The 19629-nt window shown below is 36.0% G+C and overlaps 1 protein-coding gene across 1 annotated transcript in view; it reads left to right on the top strand.

Annotated features, from left to right (window-relative positions):
• SCN8A (sodium voltage-gated channel alpha subunit 8) overlaps window positions 1–19629 on the top strand; it is a 127953-nt gene that overhangs the window by 92444 nt on the left and 15880 nt on the right. The window contains exons 15-21 of the mRNA XM_087886940.1: window positions 866–1039; window positions 2165–2521; window positions 7050–7514; window positions 8231–8348; window positions 9782–9936; window positions 11018–11191; window positions 16939–17061. Coding sequence (XP_087743066.1) covers window positions 866–1039; window positions 2165–2521; window positions 7050–7514; window positions 8231–8348; window positions 9782–9936; window positions 11018–11191; window positions 16939–17061 — 1566 coding nt within the window. The remainder of the gene's footprint in view (window positions 1–865; window positions 1040–2164; window positions 2522–7049; window positions 7515–8230; window positions 8349–9781; window positions 9937–11017; window positions 11192–16938; window positions 17062–19629) is intronic.

Below are 19629 nucleotides of genomic sequence, written 5' to 3'. Positions count from 1 at the left end.
CAAAATATGAAGTCTGGTGGCATAAGGTGTTTTATTGTGGGTAGAGGAATGGAAGACTCATAAAATATCTCTGGATTCTCTCAATTGTATTTATGTCCGATATGCAGTGCAGATTCGAGACAGATGAGCTGAATTCAACCACCACCACCACAAATCCAGGATACCTGATTACTATTTTATAATTGTAGAAGAGTGATTGAATTATTCACAGCCTCTTCATCAGATTAGAAAGCTATATTTTGTTAGACAAATTCAGAAAATTAAGGTATGTGTGGTTCCACAAAACTCATTTCATACTATTGCCACAGGGCTATTTTGGGACCATCACAGTTTTAAATGAGATCATTGTGCAATTTTTAAATACTCATCAAATCAGATAGAGAAAGGCCAGGATTGTACTTATTTCATTTTTTAATATATGAGATGACCACAGGATTTCTTCCAGTTTGTTTTGCCATTAAGAAGGACAGCACATTTATAGCAAAATCATTTACAGCTTTTTAGTGAAGAGGGTTCGTTCTGCTTCTGGAATAACCCTGCATGATTTTTTTAAAAAAACCAATGTCCCCAGTATGGCTGTTTATTTTACTTTTATTTCATTTTACTGTTGAGAGATGGTCGAATATCCACTGTGCTTCTCTTCTTCATCCCACAATGGGATTTCTTTGGAAGACTAAAACCTCAAGTTGGCTCCCGGGAGAATTCTTGACGGATTTCCTCTATGTTTCTTATGGTGAAACAAGCATTCAAATTCTAGAAAAAATAATTGTCTTGTTATCAAACTGCAGCTAGGGATTTTTTTTTTCTTCCCTTCGAAGTTGACAAACCTACTTTAATTCAGTTTAAATGTACTTTTTCTTTTCAGGTTTTTACTGGAATTTTTACAGCTGAAATGTTCCTGAAACTGATAGCAATGGATCCCTACTACTATTTTCAAGAAGGGTGGAACATTTTTGATGGATTTATTGTCTCACTCAGTTTACTAGAACTGATGCTCGCAGATGTGGAGGGGCTTTCTGTGCTGCGATCTTTCCGATTGGTATTCCTTATTTATTTTACACATTGAACATTGGCTGTAATGTATGTTTATCTGGATATAAACATAAGAAACTGCTGTTAGGTTCTATTCAAACAAATTACTACGTGCTAATGATGTTGAGAAATTGAAATTTGTTAAACTGCTTTAATTCACAACCAAAAAAAGTTTTTTGAGGGGGGCGGTCTCTATGATTTCTGTCTATGATTTCTGTAATTATATTGCTCCATTTCAAATCTTCCATAGATGAATGAAACAAACATGGTTGCTTTTAATGGTGCCCACTTTCCAACTGATGTCTTTTTCATCCAGTGGAATAATGGAGAAATACATAATTGTTATGATTCTCCCTAACCAGTGCAGGTCTTTAGATAGTGCAGCAACAATACTGAAGAGTCCCCAAACCCTGTGTCTCCATCTTTTATATCAAGTGTATCTGATCTTTCTCAAGTAGTGCCTTTGGGAATGATCTGAGGGCCACTATAAATATTCATGCAATTGAAACTAATAGTAAAGGAGTGTCCATCGGAGAAAATTCTATCTATTATGCAGAGAATAGGAGCAGAGTAGTTAAGCGAAGTGGAAAGAAACAATGTGGTGAAAAACTAGATTGTCTCTTGAGTGTTGTTGTAATTATTAGCATTATGTACATTTCAGAAGGATACTGGTAGTTAAAAAGAATCACAATGAACTGAATTAATTGACAGAAAAAATATTTTTACAGCCTGTTAAATTGCTTTTATAGTGTTATATGGTAATAGGTAATATATAGAAGCATATTCCTGGAAGAGTAAAGATATTCCCACTCCTTAAGGCCAAATGGATCTCAAGACTGGATTAAAGAATACTCTCAAATTGCAATTATGTTTTCAAGTTTGGCATGATGTACAATGATGATTGACTGAAAGGCTTAGTGATAAGCCTTTCCAGCTGAAAATTCATAGTTATAATTCTTTTATCTCTAGGGGTGTCCTGTCCAGTGTTTAATTAATGACAGCCAGTTGACCTCTCTTGAAACTGATTTCTCTGTTTCTATAAGTATTGTTTTATTGGTTTCTCCATGTGTGTCCCTTCTCACCCACCCACCCACTTTAATTAAGTATGTATGTTTTCTCCTTCATCTTGCAGCTGAGAGTCTTCAAACTGGCAAAATCCTGGCCAACTCTGAACATGCTGATAAAAATCATTGGTAATTCAGTGGGTGCCTTGGGGAACCTGACCTTGGTGCTGGCCATCATTGTTTTCATATTTGCTGTAGTGGGGATGCAGCTTTTTGGCAAGAACTACAAGGAATGCGTCTGCAAAATCAACCCTGACTGTGTACTTCCACGATGGCATATGCATGACTTCTTCCACTCTTTCCTTATCGTCTTCCGTGTACTATGTGGAGAATGGATTGAAACTATGTGGGACTGTATGGAAGTGGCAGGACAGGCAATGTGCCTTATTGTCTTCATGATGGTGATGGTCATTGGAAATTTGGTGGTCAGTAAATATCTATGGTTCTTTTTAAGTGGGAAGTGAATGGCTATCTTGTAATAATCCAATCTGTTGTTCAGGTAGAAGACTAGGGGTTCTATGTAATGGGACTGAGCTACTCATGTAGGCATTCGTTTCTCACGAGTAGCATCATTCTGGGATATTGTGAGAAATTTAAATTACAGCTCCCATATTAACCCCCCCCCCCAAAACAAAGCTTCTAAAGAAGGCTTCCAAAGAGAAGACCTATCATGATATTTGAGTCCTTACTGCCCATGAATGCTAAATCCAATGTTGAATCTGAACTAGCAAGAGGTTTTGGGTAATAATGGATTTAGCAATGTTGCGTGTGTGTGTGTGAGAGAGAGAGAGAGAGAGAGAGATATTACTTAATGAAATGGTATGGAATTGCAAGACATTAGAGCAAAAAAACCCTCTTGTGTTATTTATGTCAAACAGAATGCTGGTCCCATAGTATTTTTCATATTTTTGTATGTTCCATAACACTGGTCCCATAGTATGATTAATATTTTTAAAATATGAATGTTGGAAAGTGTTCCATCTTTTCAAACTGCATACTACTTTTTTAATGTTCATGTCTTTTTAGCAAATGAACATTTTACTAGTCTACATGTTTTATTCTTCCCCTCCAAGCTGTACAAATTTATTCCTGTATTAAATGTTTTAATTAAGACAGCTCATTCACAAACAATGTGAAAGCATTGTTATTTAGAGTTATTTTTCTAGAGTTATTTTTCAGGAAAGATGACAAAAAGTATTGGGGTCTTGAGATCTAATTTTCACATAAAAACTCATTTTATCTGGCTAATTTTCAGTTACTTGTTTTATCTTTTCTCTTGAATTCGTGTTTGGCTTTTTTATTTTTTTACAAAAGCTTCTTTAAGAAGAACAGTATCTAAAAATGACAGAAATAGGTGCCATTGAGAATAAACTAATAAGTTTAGATTGACTGACTGACTAACTGATTATGTTCTATCAAGTAGGTGTTGATTCTTAGCAACCACATAAATAGATTTTCTCCAGGACAATCTGTCCCCAATCTGGTTCTTCAGTTCTTCTTATGGTGCCACTGTAATCAAATCCATTTATCTTGCTGTTGGTTGTTCTCTTTTTCTTTTCCCTTCCATCTTTCTCAGAATTTTAAATTTCACAAGACAGCTAAGTCTTTGTATAATATATCCAAAATGTAATTCAAGTCTGGTCATTTGTACCTCAGGGGGAATTCTGGATTTATTTCTTCTATGGTTCATTTGTTTATTTTATTGGCTATCCATGCTGTTATCAGGAGTCTTTTCCAACAGTGAAGTTCCATAAAGTTAAAATTATTTCTACACTGCTTCTAATTTCAAATTTCTATAAGATGTTACAGTAAAAGACATTGTCTACACAATACTGATTTTTGTGGCTAAAGACACATCAGAGCACCTAAGTATCTTTTTGCAAAGCCTTCATTGCTATTCCACTCATGTGGCATACTTCTTGACTAATGATTCCTTTACTGTGGGTAAACGAACTTAAACAGCAGAAGCTATTTGCCATCTTAGTGTCTTCACTATCAGATATAAGGCTGGTTGCTGTACCTTTTGACATTCTTTTCTTCTTTATATTTAGTCTTAATCCTATTTTTGCACACTCTATTAAGACTCCTTTCTTGGGTATAGGGTATCTAAACTGACCCAATTTGTTGGCCAATATGTTATTCTCCAGATTTGCTGGTATAGTGTGGTTAATATCTGTATTGATTGTTCATCTGTTGCTTACCTTATTTTTATGGATACAATATCAATTTCTGCAACCTTATGAACCGTATGATTGAAGGACTCGTCTAACTTTATCTGGTGTTAGAGGTTTTTGTAAATAGGGAATATTTTGTAAGATATCTTGGAAGTTGAATATTTGTCCATAGCATCCTATAATGTACTACCACAAAATTGGGACCTCCTTCCAAATTTGGATATTATTTGGAAGACTTTCCTTATTTTTCTTTTTTCTTTTTTAAAAATTTAATTTTTATTTATACATTTTTTCTTAATTTTCTATGTCTGTTAAATCCTTCCTTTGAGATCTTGTATTTTTTTTAATTTGGCTTCTCTTCTTGTCAATTTCCACTGTTTGTTCTGACACCCAGTTTCCTTTCTTCTGTTTCTTAATCTTTGGCAACCTGTGTTCACAGTCATCCTTAACAGCCTATTGGACTTCATTCCACAGTCCTCCTTATTCTGTATCAATGAGGTTCAAGATTCTGATTTGATTGCTGATATTCTCCTTGAGAATTGTGAATAGATGTTCAAGATTATTTTGTGGATATTGGTTGATTTTCGTCTCCCACTTCAGCTTGACTTAGAACTTACACATGATAACTTGTTCCACAATCAGATCCTGGCCAATTTTTTGCTATTACAACTGAGCTTTTCAACCTCCTTGCACCAATATAAATTTGTGTGTATGTGATATCTGGTGATGACCATGCTTATAAGCATTATTTTGGTTGATTGAATTATGTCATTCTCCTGCTTCATTTCTGTTTCCTAAGTCTTACAATCCAATTACATTTCTTTTCTTAAGATTTCCAACTTTGGTACTTCAGTCTCTTGTTTGCCTGATCTGTTGATTTCAGATTGAATTTGATCATAAAACACATTAAACATCTTATGCATCAGTGTTTGAAGCATCAGCTTGGATAATCATCATATTAATGGGTTGTCTACGAAGTCTAAGTGATATTATTGACTGCATTGTAGCCAAGTGCATATCCTTTCTGAGTATGAAATCAATGCTGTTCCTTTTAAGTTTTTTGTCTATTGAACAATAAATTATATTATTTTCTGACTGAAAGGGTCCAATTCTAGTCCACTTCAATTTACTGATGCCCACATTTTAATGTGTAGTCTATTGATTTTATTGTTCATTGTATTGAGCTTTACCACATTCAAGCTTACATTCCAGGGTCCCATTATAAATGTAATTAGTCTCTGAAAGATCCTCAACTTTTTCCTCAGTAGCATTTTGAGTGCCATCTGAACTGAAGGGCCCATGCCCCAGCATTATATTGTCAATTCTTGTATATTGACTATCCATATGTTTTCTTGGTAAAAAATAGAGGAGTGGTTTACCATTGCCTTCTTTCATGCAGTATGAATTTATGTTTTTGCTATTCTCACAAAACTGATCATCTGCATCCTCCTATATCACTGCTATCCAATAAAGAGTTCTGTTTGCTTTAGCTGGCAGCTATGATGATATTCAGCCATAGGTTACCCTGCTGGGATTATATACTTTTGGAATACACACCCAATGTTTCTTACTCAACCTTCCTAGGGACACCCCCCAACCCCACCCCACCCCTGTGATGAGGCAGGTCTGTTCACTTGAGGAGATACAATTATGTACTGTGTTTTAAAATGGGGAATCAAATAACATGCTTAATTCCCTATTAAATATGTTAGATTTAAGAATGGTTCCAATACGAATTTTCCAGTATTATTAGGAGAAACAAGGTGGATCGCCCAACTGTTCAAATGCTGAATAGAATACATTTGGGGATCCTTCTGCAAATTGCATTGAATATCTATATAATCACCCTCTCTTCAATCATGATTCCAAAATTTGCTTTCTTTCTGCATTGCTTCTTGAGATGCTTTTACTAGCATCATTATCTTGAATGAGTTGAAAATAGAAAAAAGGAATATGTATGAATTACAGCTGTGCCATGCTTCAGATTCCAAGGAAAGATTTTACTATTCTAGGAAAAGAGTCAGTTGTTTCAAGGAGTTGCAGATAGAGGCCATGTTTGTATCCTGCACAATAAGAAGCATCTTTTTGCCCTTGAATTCAAAATGTTTCACAACCTACTATATGTGTGTGCAAAAGTGTGATAGTTGGGAGAGCAAATTAATTAAAAATTTGGTCACATTCAACCTGTAACCAAAATTGAAGTCTTTCAGGGGTGGCAGAAAAAAAAAAACAGAGAAAATATATAGTTCCAAATGTTGGGGTTTATGATGCAGTTGCTGTCTCTAATCCATAAGATTTCATGCTGCACCCAGACAGTTTCTATTAATTTCACAGGGTTTTTTTTACTACTGTTTTTTTATAAGAATGAATGAATACATAATTGAACGATTGAATGAATGAAATACACACAGAGAGACATACTATGTATATAATGTGTGTGTGTGTAAGAATACGTACTTAAAAATTTATTATATTGTAGGAGTGTTTATGTACACACACACACATAAGCATGCACACACACATACCATATATATGTGTGGCACAGAATTACAAAATGAAAAAGCAAGAGAAGAATCAATCAGGAAATTCATTCTTAGCAGTTATCAGAGAATTATTGTTGTTTTACTGCTATTATTGGAGGAGCCTACTGGCAATTTGGTTCCCAGCAAAGCTGTCTACTGCCAGGTGAAAACAGTGTTTTTGTGGGACAAATACAGCAATTGTCCAAAGAAAGCTCGTTAAGAAGCATTGCCCTGATCTGCCTTTTCTGCTCATTCAGGTGCTGAATCTGTTCTTGGCCTTGTTGCTGAGCTCTTTTAGTGCAGACAACCTTGCAGCCAGTGACGATGATGGTGAGATGAACAACTTGCAGATCTCTGTCATCCGGATCAAGAAGGGCATTGCTTGGACAAAGATTAAAGTGCATGAATTTGTGCAGACGCACTTCAAGCAGAGGGAGGCAGATGAAGTTAAGCCACTGGATGAGCTGTATGACAAGAAGATGAACTGCATTGCTAACCATACAGGAGCAGATATCAATCGGGAGATTGATTATCAGAAGAATGGGAATGGCACCACCAGTGGCATTGGCAGCAGTGTAGAGAAGTACATCATTGATGAAGACCACATGTCATTCATCAACAACCCTCACCTCACTGTCCGTGTTCCCATTGCTGTGGGTGAGTCTGACTTTGAGAACCTCAACACAGAAGATTTCAGCAGTGACACTGAGGGCAGCAAAGAGGTATGACCCGATGCTCACTCAAACATGTTGTCATGCCATCATGTGGGGTAGCCATTTGTATTCCAGTGGTGACAAATGTGGACTTGTGGCTAGAGAACAAAGCTTCACAATGAAGAGGATTGATGTTTTTATCGGAGCGCTAGGTTGTTGTGATGCATAATGGGGGTTGATGGCTGTAGCATAGAGCCTTGCAATCAGCAGATGCCCATAAATTTGGTGTTGTTAGCCATATTTGGAAAAATGCATCTTAAAATAATGAAATGTTTTCTACAGTATTAATATGTCACTCATAGGAATTAAAGGAAAGACCAGCTGGAGCAAATCAAAGATACATTTGGGAAATGCAGAAGCTGGTAGATAATTAAATTCCTATTTGCATCTTTTCCTGGCTATGCTGTTCGGGACAGAATCAATTTCCTCAATCTGAAAACCAGGTGTTTTGAGGAAGTAAGACAAGGAAACATAATACTGTTAATACTGAGTGGCACACTGCTTCAGAAAAATGAAGGTCTATTTTATTAATTTGTCTAATACAAGTTGACCTAGGGCTTATTTTATCATCCCTATCTCGGCTCTTCCTCTCAATTTTCTCAAGGCTAATCATTCTTGTTCCCTCAGTCTCTTCTTTTAAGATTTTGTTTTGAATCCCCAGAATATCCTTGTTTTGTTTCTATGAAGAATCTTACCTGGTGTTCTTGCTATCATTTTTATTCCAGAAGGTGAATGATACAAGCTCATCAGAGGGGAGCACCATAGATATAAAGCCAGAGGCAGAAGAGGTACCTGTGGAAGCACCAGAAGAGTACTTGGATCCTGATGCATGCTTCACTGAAGGTGATACTAAATATGTGGTATATGTAAAAATCCTCAGGACAATGGGAAAAATTCATCATTTTTCATTTGCTGCAAAGTCCACAACGTAATATCATAATACAATGTGGGGGCTTTGGTGGACATTTACATGGCAGCTCATACAACAACTCTCTTCTGCAGGTGTTCTTGGGTGCAGTTCCTGCTCTAATTTTCTTGAGACAATAGGAATTTCAAGACAAACTTATCAAAACAAACAACTGAAAAAGGGAAGGTGGTTTTGCTGTGGAAATATACAAAAAACTGTTCAAAGGATAATAGTTATGGGCAAGGATCTTTTTCTTCACTATGGCCTCTATATGTTGAAGATAGGGCTAAGTGGCAAGTTTATCACATGGTAATGGGCAGATACACACCCTCTATGATAGACTTGATGAAGAATGGCTTCCCAAATGCATGACTGAAAGATTTATTTGTTCAAGACTGAATATTGTATCATGACAATTGTGGTGAGCAAAGGTGGAAGGCTGGGGCCGTGTAGCATGCTTAGAGAACCGCAAACATTGGAGTTAGTGGTAATAGTGGAGCAGAGGAACTGCACAAAATGACTGAGCTGTGAGTCCTTCTGGAATAAAGATCATGCACATTTGGCAGTATGTTTCTCACAATCTGCTTCAGCTCTAAATTAACAGGACAAAGGTTTTGCATAGATGCATCACTCATATGGGTGATGCACAGAGACCACAGAGAACAAAGAATCAAGTTTATATTTCTGTTCTTAGCCTTTCAATTTGGTTTAGGTATTCCTTCTACCTTCAGTTGTTCAATGGCCTGATTAATCCCATTTGGAGGGAAGAGTGAATGTAATAAATCCACCCCTTATGTTTGCTTGGGCCGCATTGTGTGAAGATGAATTTTCTTGGGCCGTATATAAAATATATACTTTTATAATATAAAATCACATAATAATGTTAAAAGTTTATCTTGTGAAGCCACATTGCTAGCTGTCCAGGGCCATATGTGACCCATGGGCCACAGATTGGAGACGTTTGTAATAAATCGAACGGAATCTGAAATTATACTAATATTACAAATTTTCACCAATCTCTAAAATATCATTATGAAGAAGGTGCAAATATGCTATTTAACCACGTGATTGAAACTCATTATGCCTCTTACATTTATAGCAATATTTTACTATATTATTTTATCGAATAACTAACTTGTTTCCTTTTGATGGCATGTTATTAGAGGTTTGAGATTTAACTATAAGACTTTATAACTCTAGAGATTTGTACATCTGTAAAATCTTTTGTAACTGTGTGTTAATTTTAATTGACAGCATTTTGGAATGAATGAATGAATAATGGGAAAATACCTTACAGCTGGAAAATGTCTAACACTTGGGATTGTTACCTGTAACAAAATTAATAAGAAAATTAATTTTACCTTTGCAGGCTGTGTGCAACGGTTCAAGTGCTGCGAAGTCAGCATAGAAGAAGGACTGGGAAAGTCTTGGTGGAACTTAAGAAAGACATGTTTTCTCATTGTGGAACATAACTGGTTTGAAACCTTCATCATCTTCATGATCTTGCTCAGCAGTGGAGCTTTGGTGAGCAACATTGTATTTTGCTAGTGAAACTGAACAGTATGTGAAATTCATGAATCAGCTGCAAAATGCCTTCCCTTTTTTGGAAAAAAAAATGTTAGGTAGCAGCAACCAAAGGTGTCCTAGTTGCATGATAGGAAATTATTCCTCCCTGGCACATTCACAGTGAAAATCATCCCTTACTAAAGTTACTGCAGAAGGATTTTGTACTAATATATTTGACTGTTTTTTAGGATATTCCAGATATTCCTGCAGGACTTTACACTGAGGTTGAGTGGTCCTTTAGGGAAGGATTGACCTGTTCTCCCCTTGCAACAGTATTTCATGTTCATGACAAGGCTTGAGGTGCTTAATTTTGTCTCAGGCGCATTTTGTAATAAATACTAAATGGCCATTTGTGCTTAGCCAGAGAAGCATAAGAATTACGCATTCTAAATCCCTATCTGAAAAGAATACTGTATTCTTTCCTCTGCTAGTATTGGTCACTCCTTAAGACTGGGCAGTATGGAAACAAAGAGAAGATCTCAGACAGGTCAAATTGGTCCAATATGATAATGTTTGATTTTAGGAAGGAAAAAAGGGTAGTAATTGGGCTCTAAAGATATGAATTTAGCTCCTTTGCCTCTTTAGGCAGGCTTTGAATTAATACAGGTGGTTCTTGACATATGACCAGATTTCTGGTCATACGCCTTTATGGCCATAAGTCAAGGCAACCACATAAGGTGGGGTCCCCAACTCCTGGGCCATGGCCCACTACCAGGCTGTGGTCTATTTGCAACTAAGCTGCAGGCTGGCCCACACACGCACGTGCGGATGCAGCTTTACTTACACAAGGAGCGGGCCTGCACATACTGCAGTGTGTCCATGTACGTGCACACCAGCCCTCCACTCGCACAAGTCAAGATTGTAAGTCAAGGCAACCTGTAGTTAAATGCTGAGAGATTAAAAATAAATATATATGTGTAAACCGAATTCATCTGCAACAACATTCTCCAGAAGAACCTAGATCAAAACAAAATACCTTTGTAGCTCTCTAATGCCAAGACTAAGATATAATAACAATTACTGTTCTTTTGTTCCTTAGGCCTTTGAGGATATTTATATAGAACAGAGAAAAACAATACGCACCGTGCTGGAGTATGCTGACAAAGTCTTCACCTACATCTTTATCCTTGAAATGTTGTTGAAGTGGTGTGCCTATGGATTTGTGAAATTCTTCACGAATGCCTGGTGTTGGTTGGATTTCCTCATTGTAGCAGTAGGTATCTTTTTTTTTTCTTTTTGCTGTTTTCCTGAAGATCTGAGATTGTACCTCTGTCTAAATAAATAAGATCTAGCATTGTTACCCTTGTTTCTTTCTAAATCTTTTCTAAGGCAAAACATTCTGTTGTTTCCATTCTTACTCAACACAACCCAAAATGTTAATTGTTAAGGAGGTTTTCCATATTTCACTTTCAGGTCCACTTTTTCACTGAGATTCGAATGGGAATGAACTTGAGAAAATGCCACAGAAATAGTAAAGTCACATAGAAACTAACAGAAGTGCAAAGCAAACTTAACTTCTATTGCTCTATTAAGATTCTCCCTCCATCAAAAATCTCAAATAAAGAAATGAATCAATGAGTTGTACAATGGGCTGAAATAGTGAGAATACACTAGAGCCATCTTACCCGTAAAATAAAATACAAAAAAATGAATTGGGAAAATTGAAAGGCTCACATTCAAAATTAATCCTGATCTATCTTGGTCAAGAGTGAAAGACAAGTTTGCACCACTGCAAGAATATAATGTTTGCTTCTCCTTAAGAGATAAAATCTTTGGTGAAAAATGCAGTCTCTTTCAATTCCACTAGAGAAGGTTTAAGTGATTGCCTGTTCAGTTCTCCTCCCCCACATGCTTCTTTTAGCATCTCTTGAACAATGTGGCCTTTCCTTCAAAATATTCACCAGTCTTAGGCACAAGACATGGAGAGGACAAATTATGAATAGTTACAAATATTAGATAGCCACTTTACAGAACTATTTTTTTTGTCACAATTTACCCTTTTAAAGATTGAGATCCAAAAGGCAAACTGAACACATACTATTTGCCCATATGCATGTATCTTACATTTATATACCTAATTTTTACATTCTAATTTAATATACTTTGGGTCTCAAAATACTCACTTTCTTGAAGCAATGGGAATTTCCATTGACAGTCTGTATTATTTCTTAACATACTATTTTTGTGGAATAGAAGACCTGAAAGTGATGTAATATTTTTGATAGCGCCCTTATTTTCTGGGCCTTACTTATATATAGTGTTATTGTTATTGCTGCTGTTTAAATGAAATTTACAAAAGAATGCATTAAATGCTTTTAAATTGTGAGCAGAAGCAAAATGAAGTTGACCTTGATCTTTTAAAACAAAAGTCCATCCTACTTTTCGCTAAAAAGGCATCTGAGGTCTGCATGATTTGATGTTGTATTATTAAAGGGAAATACTGTGATCACTAATATTTTTGAAATTTGGGGACAAATTTCTTTTCTTGTTCTCTTTAGATTTTCACAGACATTGAGTATCTTTGTGCATTTGTTTCCCCACATACATCTTCAGTATAGTTCATTGCTACTGTGCTGCCCTGTACTGTTCTATTTTTTGTTTCATTCTTTAGGGGAAAAAATGTGATTACTGTTAGCCCAATAACAAAATATCAAATCTATATATGAATTTATCATTTGAAAACTAACATATTATCCTGTGTAAATAATCAATGTGTTTCTGATTAGTCTAGAGTTAAGTTTCAAAGTTCAGAGAAATACATCCTAGATCTTTTTTTAAAAAAAATTAATGTTCAATGTCTGTTTGTGTTAAGAAAAAATCATCTCCTTAACATAACTGTCATTCCCTTCGTGTATTTTTTTTTCTCCAAGGGGGTCTTTAAGCTCCAAAATTTAGATTTTTATAAAATTATCCTTTTCTTTCCTATATTGGTTATCTACAAATGCAAACCATAAATGCAATGCAAGACCATGCTAATTCCTATCCATCAGTATTGTTCTAAAATTGGGTCCTCAGCACCCTTGCTAGAGAGTAAGCCTCATTGAACACAGTGGGACTTACTGTTGAGTAAACCATACATGGATTTGTTCTTTTGGACAAGATATTGATATTATGTTTACCCCTAATTTTGAGTGAATAGTATTTTCAAAGTGTGATCTAACTACATTCATCTTAACAATATCTATTCTTCATTAACAGTTATGTACCCATAACTGCTAATATTCAGAGGAATTTCTATATACTTTCAGAATCATCTGGAGAGGAGGCAAAAAAGTCAAGATATGGTCATGACTACATGATTGAAAGCTCACCCTTTTGCACATGTGTCAATGTCTTTCACACGCAAACAAAGCACTGGGGCTTTGATCATGTAATCATGGCCATCACCCTGAAAAAAATGCCATTACCTCACTTATTCAAGTTCCTGCAACTCATAAGACATCCACATCATTTTGTTTCAGTGTGTTGGAGACGTGTGAAAAAAGTCCCGTCACTTTAATGAATTTCAGAGAGCAACTGAGACTGAAAGAGCTTCTAAAACAGCAGTGCCCAGTTAGCCTCCTTCAAGAAATAGGAGAAGTTTCTTCCTCCTGAGATCTATAATTGCTGAGTCAGGAAACATTCTCCTTTATAGGACCCTACAGAAGAGACTATCCTAGAAAATAATTTTTTTTCCATTAATTTCTCTTTGCTTAAGAGAGCAGTTCTGCTCCAAACCCCTAGCATTCATGCATGATTGGCTAAAAGACCAGTTTTCAAAGTCTGAAGTCTGTTCCATCTGACATATTCCAGTGGAAGTGATTAGGCACATTTTTCACATATTCTTTCACTGAAATCAGTGAAATTTAAAATACAATCATATTCATGTCTACTTAGAAGTAAGTTGCATTGAATTCACTGGCTCTTATTTTGGGGGTAATTATATCATATTAAAGGAATCTTTTCCATAGTTACAATTGTCTATTAAGATATTTTATCTTTCAGTGCTTTTGCATGGATGGGCAAAATATTGTTGAAGTACAATTGTGAATTGTCTGACATTTTAAAAATAGAATTACTTTTTTAAAATTAGATATTTTACAGTTTTTATCCCAACACTGATACATTTTCAAATACATTTCTGGTTTCATTTATTGTAAACTAATGTCTTTACCAGTTTACCAATTTTTTATTTATTGACTTATTTCCACATTTCAGTTATTAGGTTCTCAAAATTTCTTTTATCCACCCTCCATTTAGTTCAGGTATTCTAGTGATCCTTGACCAACTTACAGAGTCCATCTATCATTTCCTTAACCAATTCCAATACCAATATTGGGCCCAGGAAACATTGGCATTTTGAAAACATGCAATGGAAATACTGACAAAATAGTCGTGTTAGGAGTTTTGCTTATTAAAAAATGGCTTCATGTTGGACACGGCAATTGGAAATCCACTTGGACAAGATTAGGGTGAACAACAGTGAAGCAATCTGATTACCTTATAATTATTTATTTTTTCACATTTATGTCCTGACACTATCCTACACAGACTCTCTGGAGCTCACAGAATAAAAGAAAATAGCATTAACATTGAAAACATTGTAACATAAAACCAGAGGTCAAAACAGACAAACCTAAACTTTGAAGAATATTTGGTGTCAGTCCCCAAATGTGCTCTGGAACGGAAATGCTTCTGGAAGGGGATCAAGACTGAGGCCAAACACACCTTGTGGAAGCCAACCCTACAATGGACAAACTCTCTCTGGAGCGGATCTCCCCAAAATGAGAAGCAATCAGTTGTCTATGGAGATTCTCAATCATCCAGGTCATGACTGTCCCCAAGACTTTTCAAAAGGCACCTGGACTTTCTCCATTGACCAACCAAGAAAGTCCAGTTGCCTTTTGAAGAGCACCTTTGAGATAATCAGTTGCTTCTCCCAGCCAGATCAAATATATATTATTATACTTTCAAAGCTTCAGGGTATTATTCTCCAATCTGATTGTCAGCCCTGAAAAAACAGTGTCCTTAACTTTAGTTCTTTGACAGTTGCTTTAAAGTATTGTTCTGTCCTTTGGAGCATTCCAGGCAGTACTACTGTATTCCATTTCATTAACATAAAATGTTAACTAAAATTAATATTTTTAAAACAATCTCCAATAAAGCATGCCTTACTTATGAAAGGTTAAGTTTCAAAATGATAGACAAGATGTTTTAGGGAGACATAAGTGAAAATATTTCTCTTAAAGGTAGTACAGTACTGAAATTTCTGTGTACCCTCATATGTACATATGTGTAGTACATCCCATAATACCGTATGTATCAAAAGAGAGAATGAGAGACAGAGACAAAGAGAGAGAAAGAGTCCTAGTTTATCCATACTTCCTGTTTATGTTACTGTAAAAGCTTAAGTGTTATGCAGGACACCACATTATTATTATACTTGGTTGCCAAGTGTTTAGATTGGATCTGGCATTTTGATCCACATACTGAGTCTCTCCCAAGGACTTTGGATAAGCAAATGTTATTTTTATTATTTTTCCAAATCCACTGCAGGTTAAATGGCTCTACATTGAATATTATGGACCTGCAATTCTGTTGCTACAGTGCAGGTCAGTAGATAGAATATATACCCTATAATCAGAATCAGACATATGTTGAGCCTGGTCATATTATTTGTGTTTATTCCAGAGCTTCCAGAGCAAAATGGGAGCCAATCCTGAAAGCAATAGCCATACTGCAAATGGTAATTTGTGAACTGGCTCCCAGAATGCATTCTCAGGCATTAGAACAGGAACTGGCATCTTATGCTGAACTTCAATTTCAAATGTTGTAGAACCCCAATTCTCATCAGTCCTATCATGTATAAACATTGCATTCCAACATGATGCACACTTTGCAATAAATAATGTCTGTGGAGATTCTCAGTCATGCAGATTATAGTCATCTCAAAAGTGCTGTTTTTTCCAAGTCCCATTGCTTTTTGAAAAACACTCCAGTTGCCTATTGAAAAAGCACCTTTATGCAATAAAGAGTACAGCATCCCCACCTGGGCCCAGCTACCTATTATTCTGGCCAGGGGTAATAGGCTGGTAGCTGAGCACATGTAGATGGTACCAGAATTAGGAAGCTTAAGATAAAGAATTCACTGTATCTTATTAAACTCCTAATGTGAGAAAAGGATCTTAGTCCTCACCAGTAGTACAATACAGTCCTATTATAATTTAGAATAAGAGAAAACAATAGCCTTCTCCACTAGATGGCCTTCAGATTCTTTGGCTTGCAATAGCTATTTCATGCTACCTATTCCCTACACCAGGAAACAGAAAGCTGATATGAAACCTTCAGAAAGGCTTTACTCTGACACAAAGGTTGCAAACTCTTAAGAGACAAACTGCTGTTTCAGAGGAGAAACACAGAAAGCTAGATATTTGTTTTTCTCTTAATTTTGTGATGCGGTTGTCGGTGGGTCGTCCCCACTTCCCCATCCCAACCCAAAATGAGAGAATTAAGGAGGTTTCTGCAGTGTGTGTATTTATCTGTATTCTTTTTCATAGGTCCTTTAAAAATTTGTCTGGCTTAATTTAATGGGAGCTGCTGGGATCCTGCAGACTGTTAAGAGGGCGAGGGTAAGGTTCTTGTCATCCGTTTGGGCTCCTAATCTCCAACAGACCCTGTTTCCGTCGTGTGTGTCTGTGCCTCTCTTTCTCTCTCTCTCACTTATTTTTCCCCTTTTGTTTTATATTTATGCCTCTCTCAACTGCATTATTTCCTTCCAGGTCCTTTCAGTGAAGTGCTGTAGGCAGCTGATGGCCATTGCCTTCTTCGGTGTCACTGTAAATGGGGGTGGCTCGGGCCTGCAGTCCAGTTTGGGGGATGAATATACTGCCAGTGCTAGGGGATTTATGCTAACAGTCTGGAACCTCTTCTTTTTTCTTTTTTCTTTTTTCTTTTTCTTTTCTTTTCCTGTTTTCTGTGTAGGTCTCTTTAGTCAGCCTTATAGCTAATGCCCTGGGCTACTCGGAACTAGGTGCCATTAAATCCCTTAGGACACTCAGAGCCTTGAGGCCTTTAAGAGCGTTGTCCCGATTTGAGGGGATGAGGGTAAGATGCCATTAGCGAGCTGATCCTTCTGCATGCCTGTGGATTATGGGTTTTTTTTTTAAAAGCATGCTAGAACCGATCAAACTGATAGAAAGACGTAACAAACAGAATCATGATGCAGCTGCTGACGTGATCACTTCCCTCTGTTTATGATTCACCATCACCCTGCTGCACAGTTCTCCCTTTTTTTATTTGATGATTGACATAATAATAACAACAATAACATACTAATAAAAAAAAGGGAGATATATTAAGCTGCCTCATTATTGGCCTAAACCACATGTCATTTGTAGATTCTTTGTTGGCACTTGGCTGCTCTTTTTTGGCCTGGCTTTTAATACCTGTAACATTCAAGGGGGCATTTCTGGCTATAAATCTGAAACAGGGAGAATCACCAGGTGCAAAGAATCAGAATTTGAACCACCTCGAGTTTTTCTTCTCCCCTCCCCCAAAATTATGATGGATCCAAAAAAGAGATCAAAACACAATGGTTGGTTTTCAAATTGCTCCTGCCTTGTTTGGGGGTATATTCAGGATTGCAGAAAAGGGCTGGATATGGGGAGGGGAAATCTAATGCTCCCCTCAAATAAAAGATTTCTGGTTTAATTCCTCTCATTTGCACCTCGTTGTTCTCAGTCCAGTCCGTTAGTGACTGGCAGCCTTGACTGATAGCTCAGCTTTTCTCCCTCTTTTCCGTTTCCCGTTGACATGCTTTATGCCCCCACTCCACTCTCCCCTGTCACTGTGATGTTAGCAACAAATCACAAGCAAAGCATAGAACCTGACCTTTCTAGAAATTATTGCAATATACATATTGAACTTATCCATGTTTTAAAGGAGATTGCCAATTTAACTTTTTGTAATGCACGGCATATAAAAAAGATACAAGTTTGAAAGCTGTGAACCTATATTTTATTAAGGAATGAGCCCTTCTGAATGATTGGGCGGTATGTGTGGTGCATTCTAATACAATCTCTTAATTGGAACAATATTGATAGAATGAAAAATAGGAGAGGTTACAGAGAAGAGATTCAACCTTCATTCAAAAATCTGAAAATATTTGTGTTCAAAACAGATCCTATATAGATATAGATATAGATATATATTAGGGATTATTAGTCATTAGCTCAACCCGTACAGAGATTTTGTTTAGCTGAAAGTTTCAATTAAAATCCAATGTTATCCTGAAATTGCATATTATACTTACTCCCAAAGGACATTGAAGTGGGTGCATTACATAATTATGTTTACTAAATTACATTGCTAAAGTTCCATCTTTTGGTTTTACATAGAAATTAGATGTTATTTTTTATATTAATATCTTCTTGTGTTGTATAACTGTAAAAAAAATCCTTATTTAACTTTCTCCACATACTAAAGACAAATACACAGGGACAGGGGAGTTATTCACACAGAGAAACAATATGCAACATTTTGAGACCTGGATATATAACTGTATAATCAATCGTAGCCAATCCTAAGAAAATTGTGGTTATAGAACAACCATTCTTTTCAATTGGATTTCAAAATGATCATGTTCAGTTATCATTTCAGGTTTGAGTTTGTTAGTCCAGGCATCAAGCAGAACTAAATTAACAGGACAGTCTTGTTTTTTGATTTTAATTGAAATCAACCCCACTGATTTTGGTGGGCTTACTCTGTAGTAGTAAATGTGTTCAGGATGGCAGTATTAGACCTTGACCAAATTCAATAGAATGTACTTCAGATATGAATGTGGATTGACATTTGTTCTGACCTGTACAAATGTTACTTTTTAAAAAAAAAAAAAAAATCTCAACAGCTACTTTTATTGTAGTTACTTTCAACTAGAAAGTAACACTAGAAACTAGTGTTTCTAATGAAAGTATTGTAACATAAATTATCAAACATTTTAGCTAACTTGGCTTGAAAAATTGTTTCCCAGCATCTTTCTAACACAGAATGGCTCTTTTCTGATAGGAATTTTAAAGTTAGTTAGAAATTATTTAAATCCATATATGATTCAGACCTTACCTTCTTTTTGCCATCCGTATAAACTGACTTCATGAGAATGACAAAAACAAAACACAATATTTTTTATAAACAGCATTAAATATAGTTCTTTGCTTTTCAACTTAATATTTAAAAAAATATCTTCAACTCTTTATATTTGGGGGAGGGAATTAAAATATTGTTATGAAATATGCATGCCCTACTTTACTATTTCTAATATACAGTTGTCACGCAAAAGCCATGTTCCCTTTCTCATAATAGTTTGCAGTGGTTTTGATAATTTGTTAAAACTGTGGGCATAATGATTACATTGTAAGTGAATGAGTAGAAAAGTAAGAGATACATTTTGTCCTGTTATACAAAACAAATACAGAGCAAATCAAATGCAACATAGTGTCAAGTCACAATAATATGACAAATAAATTTGCTTGGTTTTTATTTCACTCATTATTCCATCTCAAGAATAAAGAATGAGGGTTTTTTTAGTTTTCAGTTGGTATCTGAAATATAGGCTGATAACGTTGAGTTTAATAGTTTCTGTTATTTCTGATAGGCCTCTATTCAGAAGTCAATGGG

This window comes from Pantherophis guttatus, chromosome 2 (genome assembly GCF_059756535.1).
Source record: "Pantherophis guttatus breed Tessera chromosome 2, ASM5975653v1, whole genome shotgun sequence".
In the NCBI taxonomy this organism is placed as follows: Eukaryota; Metazoa; Chordata; class Lepidosauria; order Squamata; family Colubridae; genus Pantherophis; species Pantherophis guttatus.
Note: the sequence above shows the minus strand (reverse complement) of the source record. Positions and strands in the feature narration are given on the sequence as shown.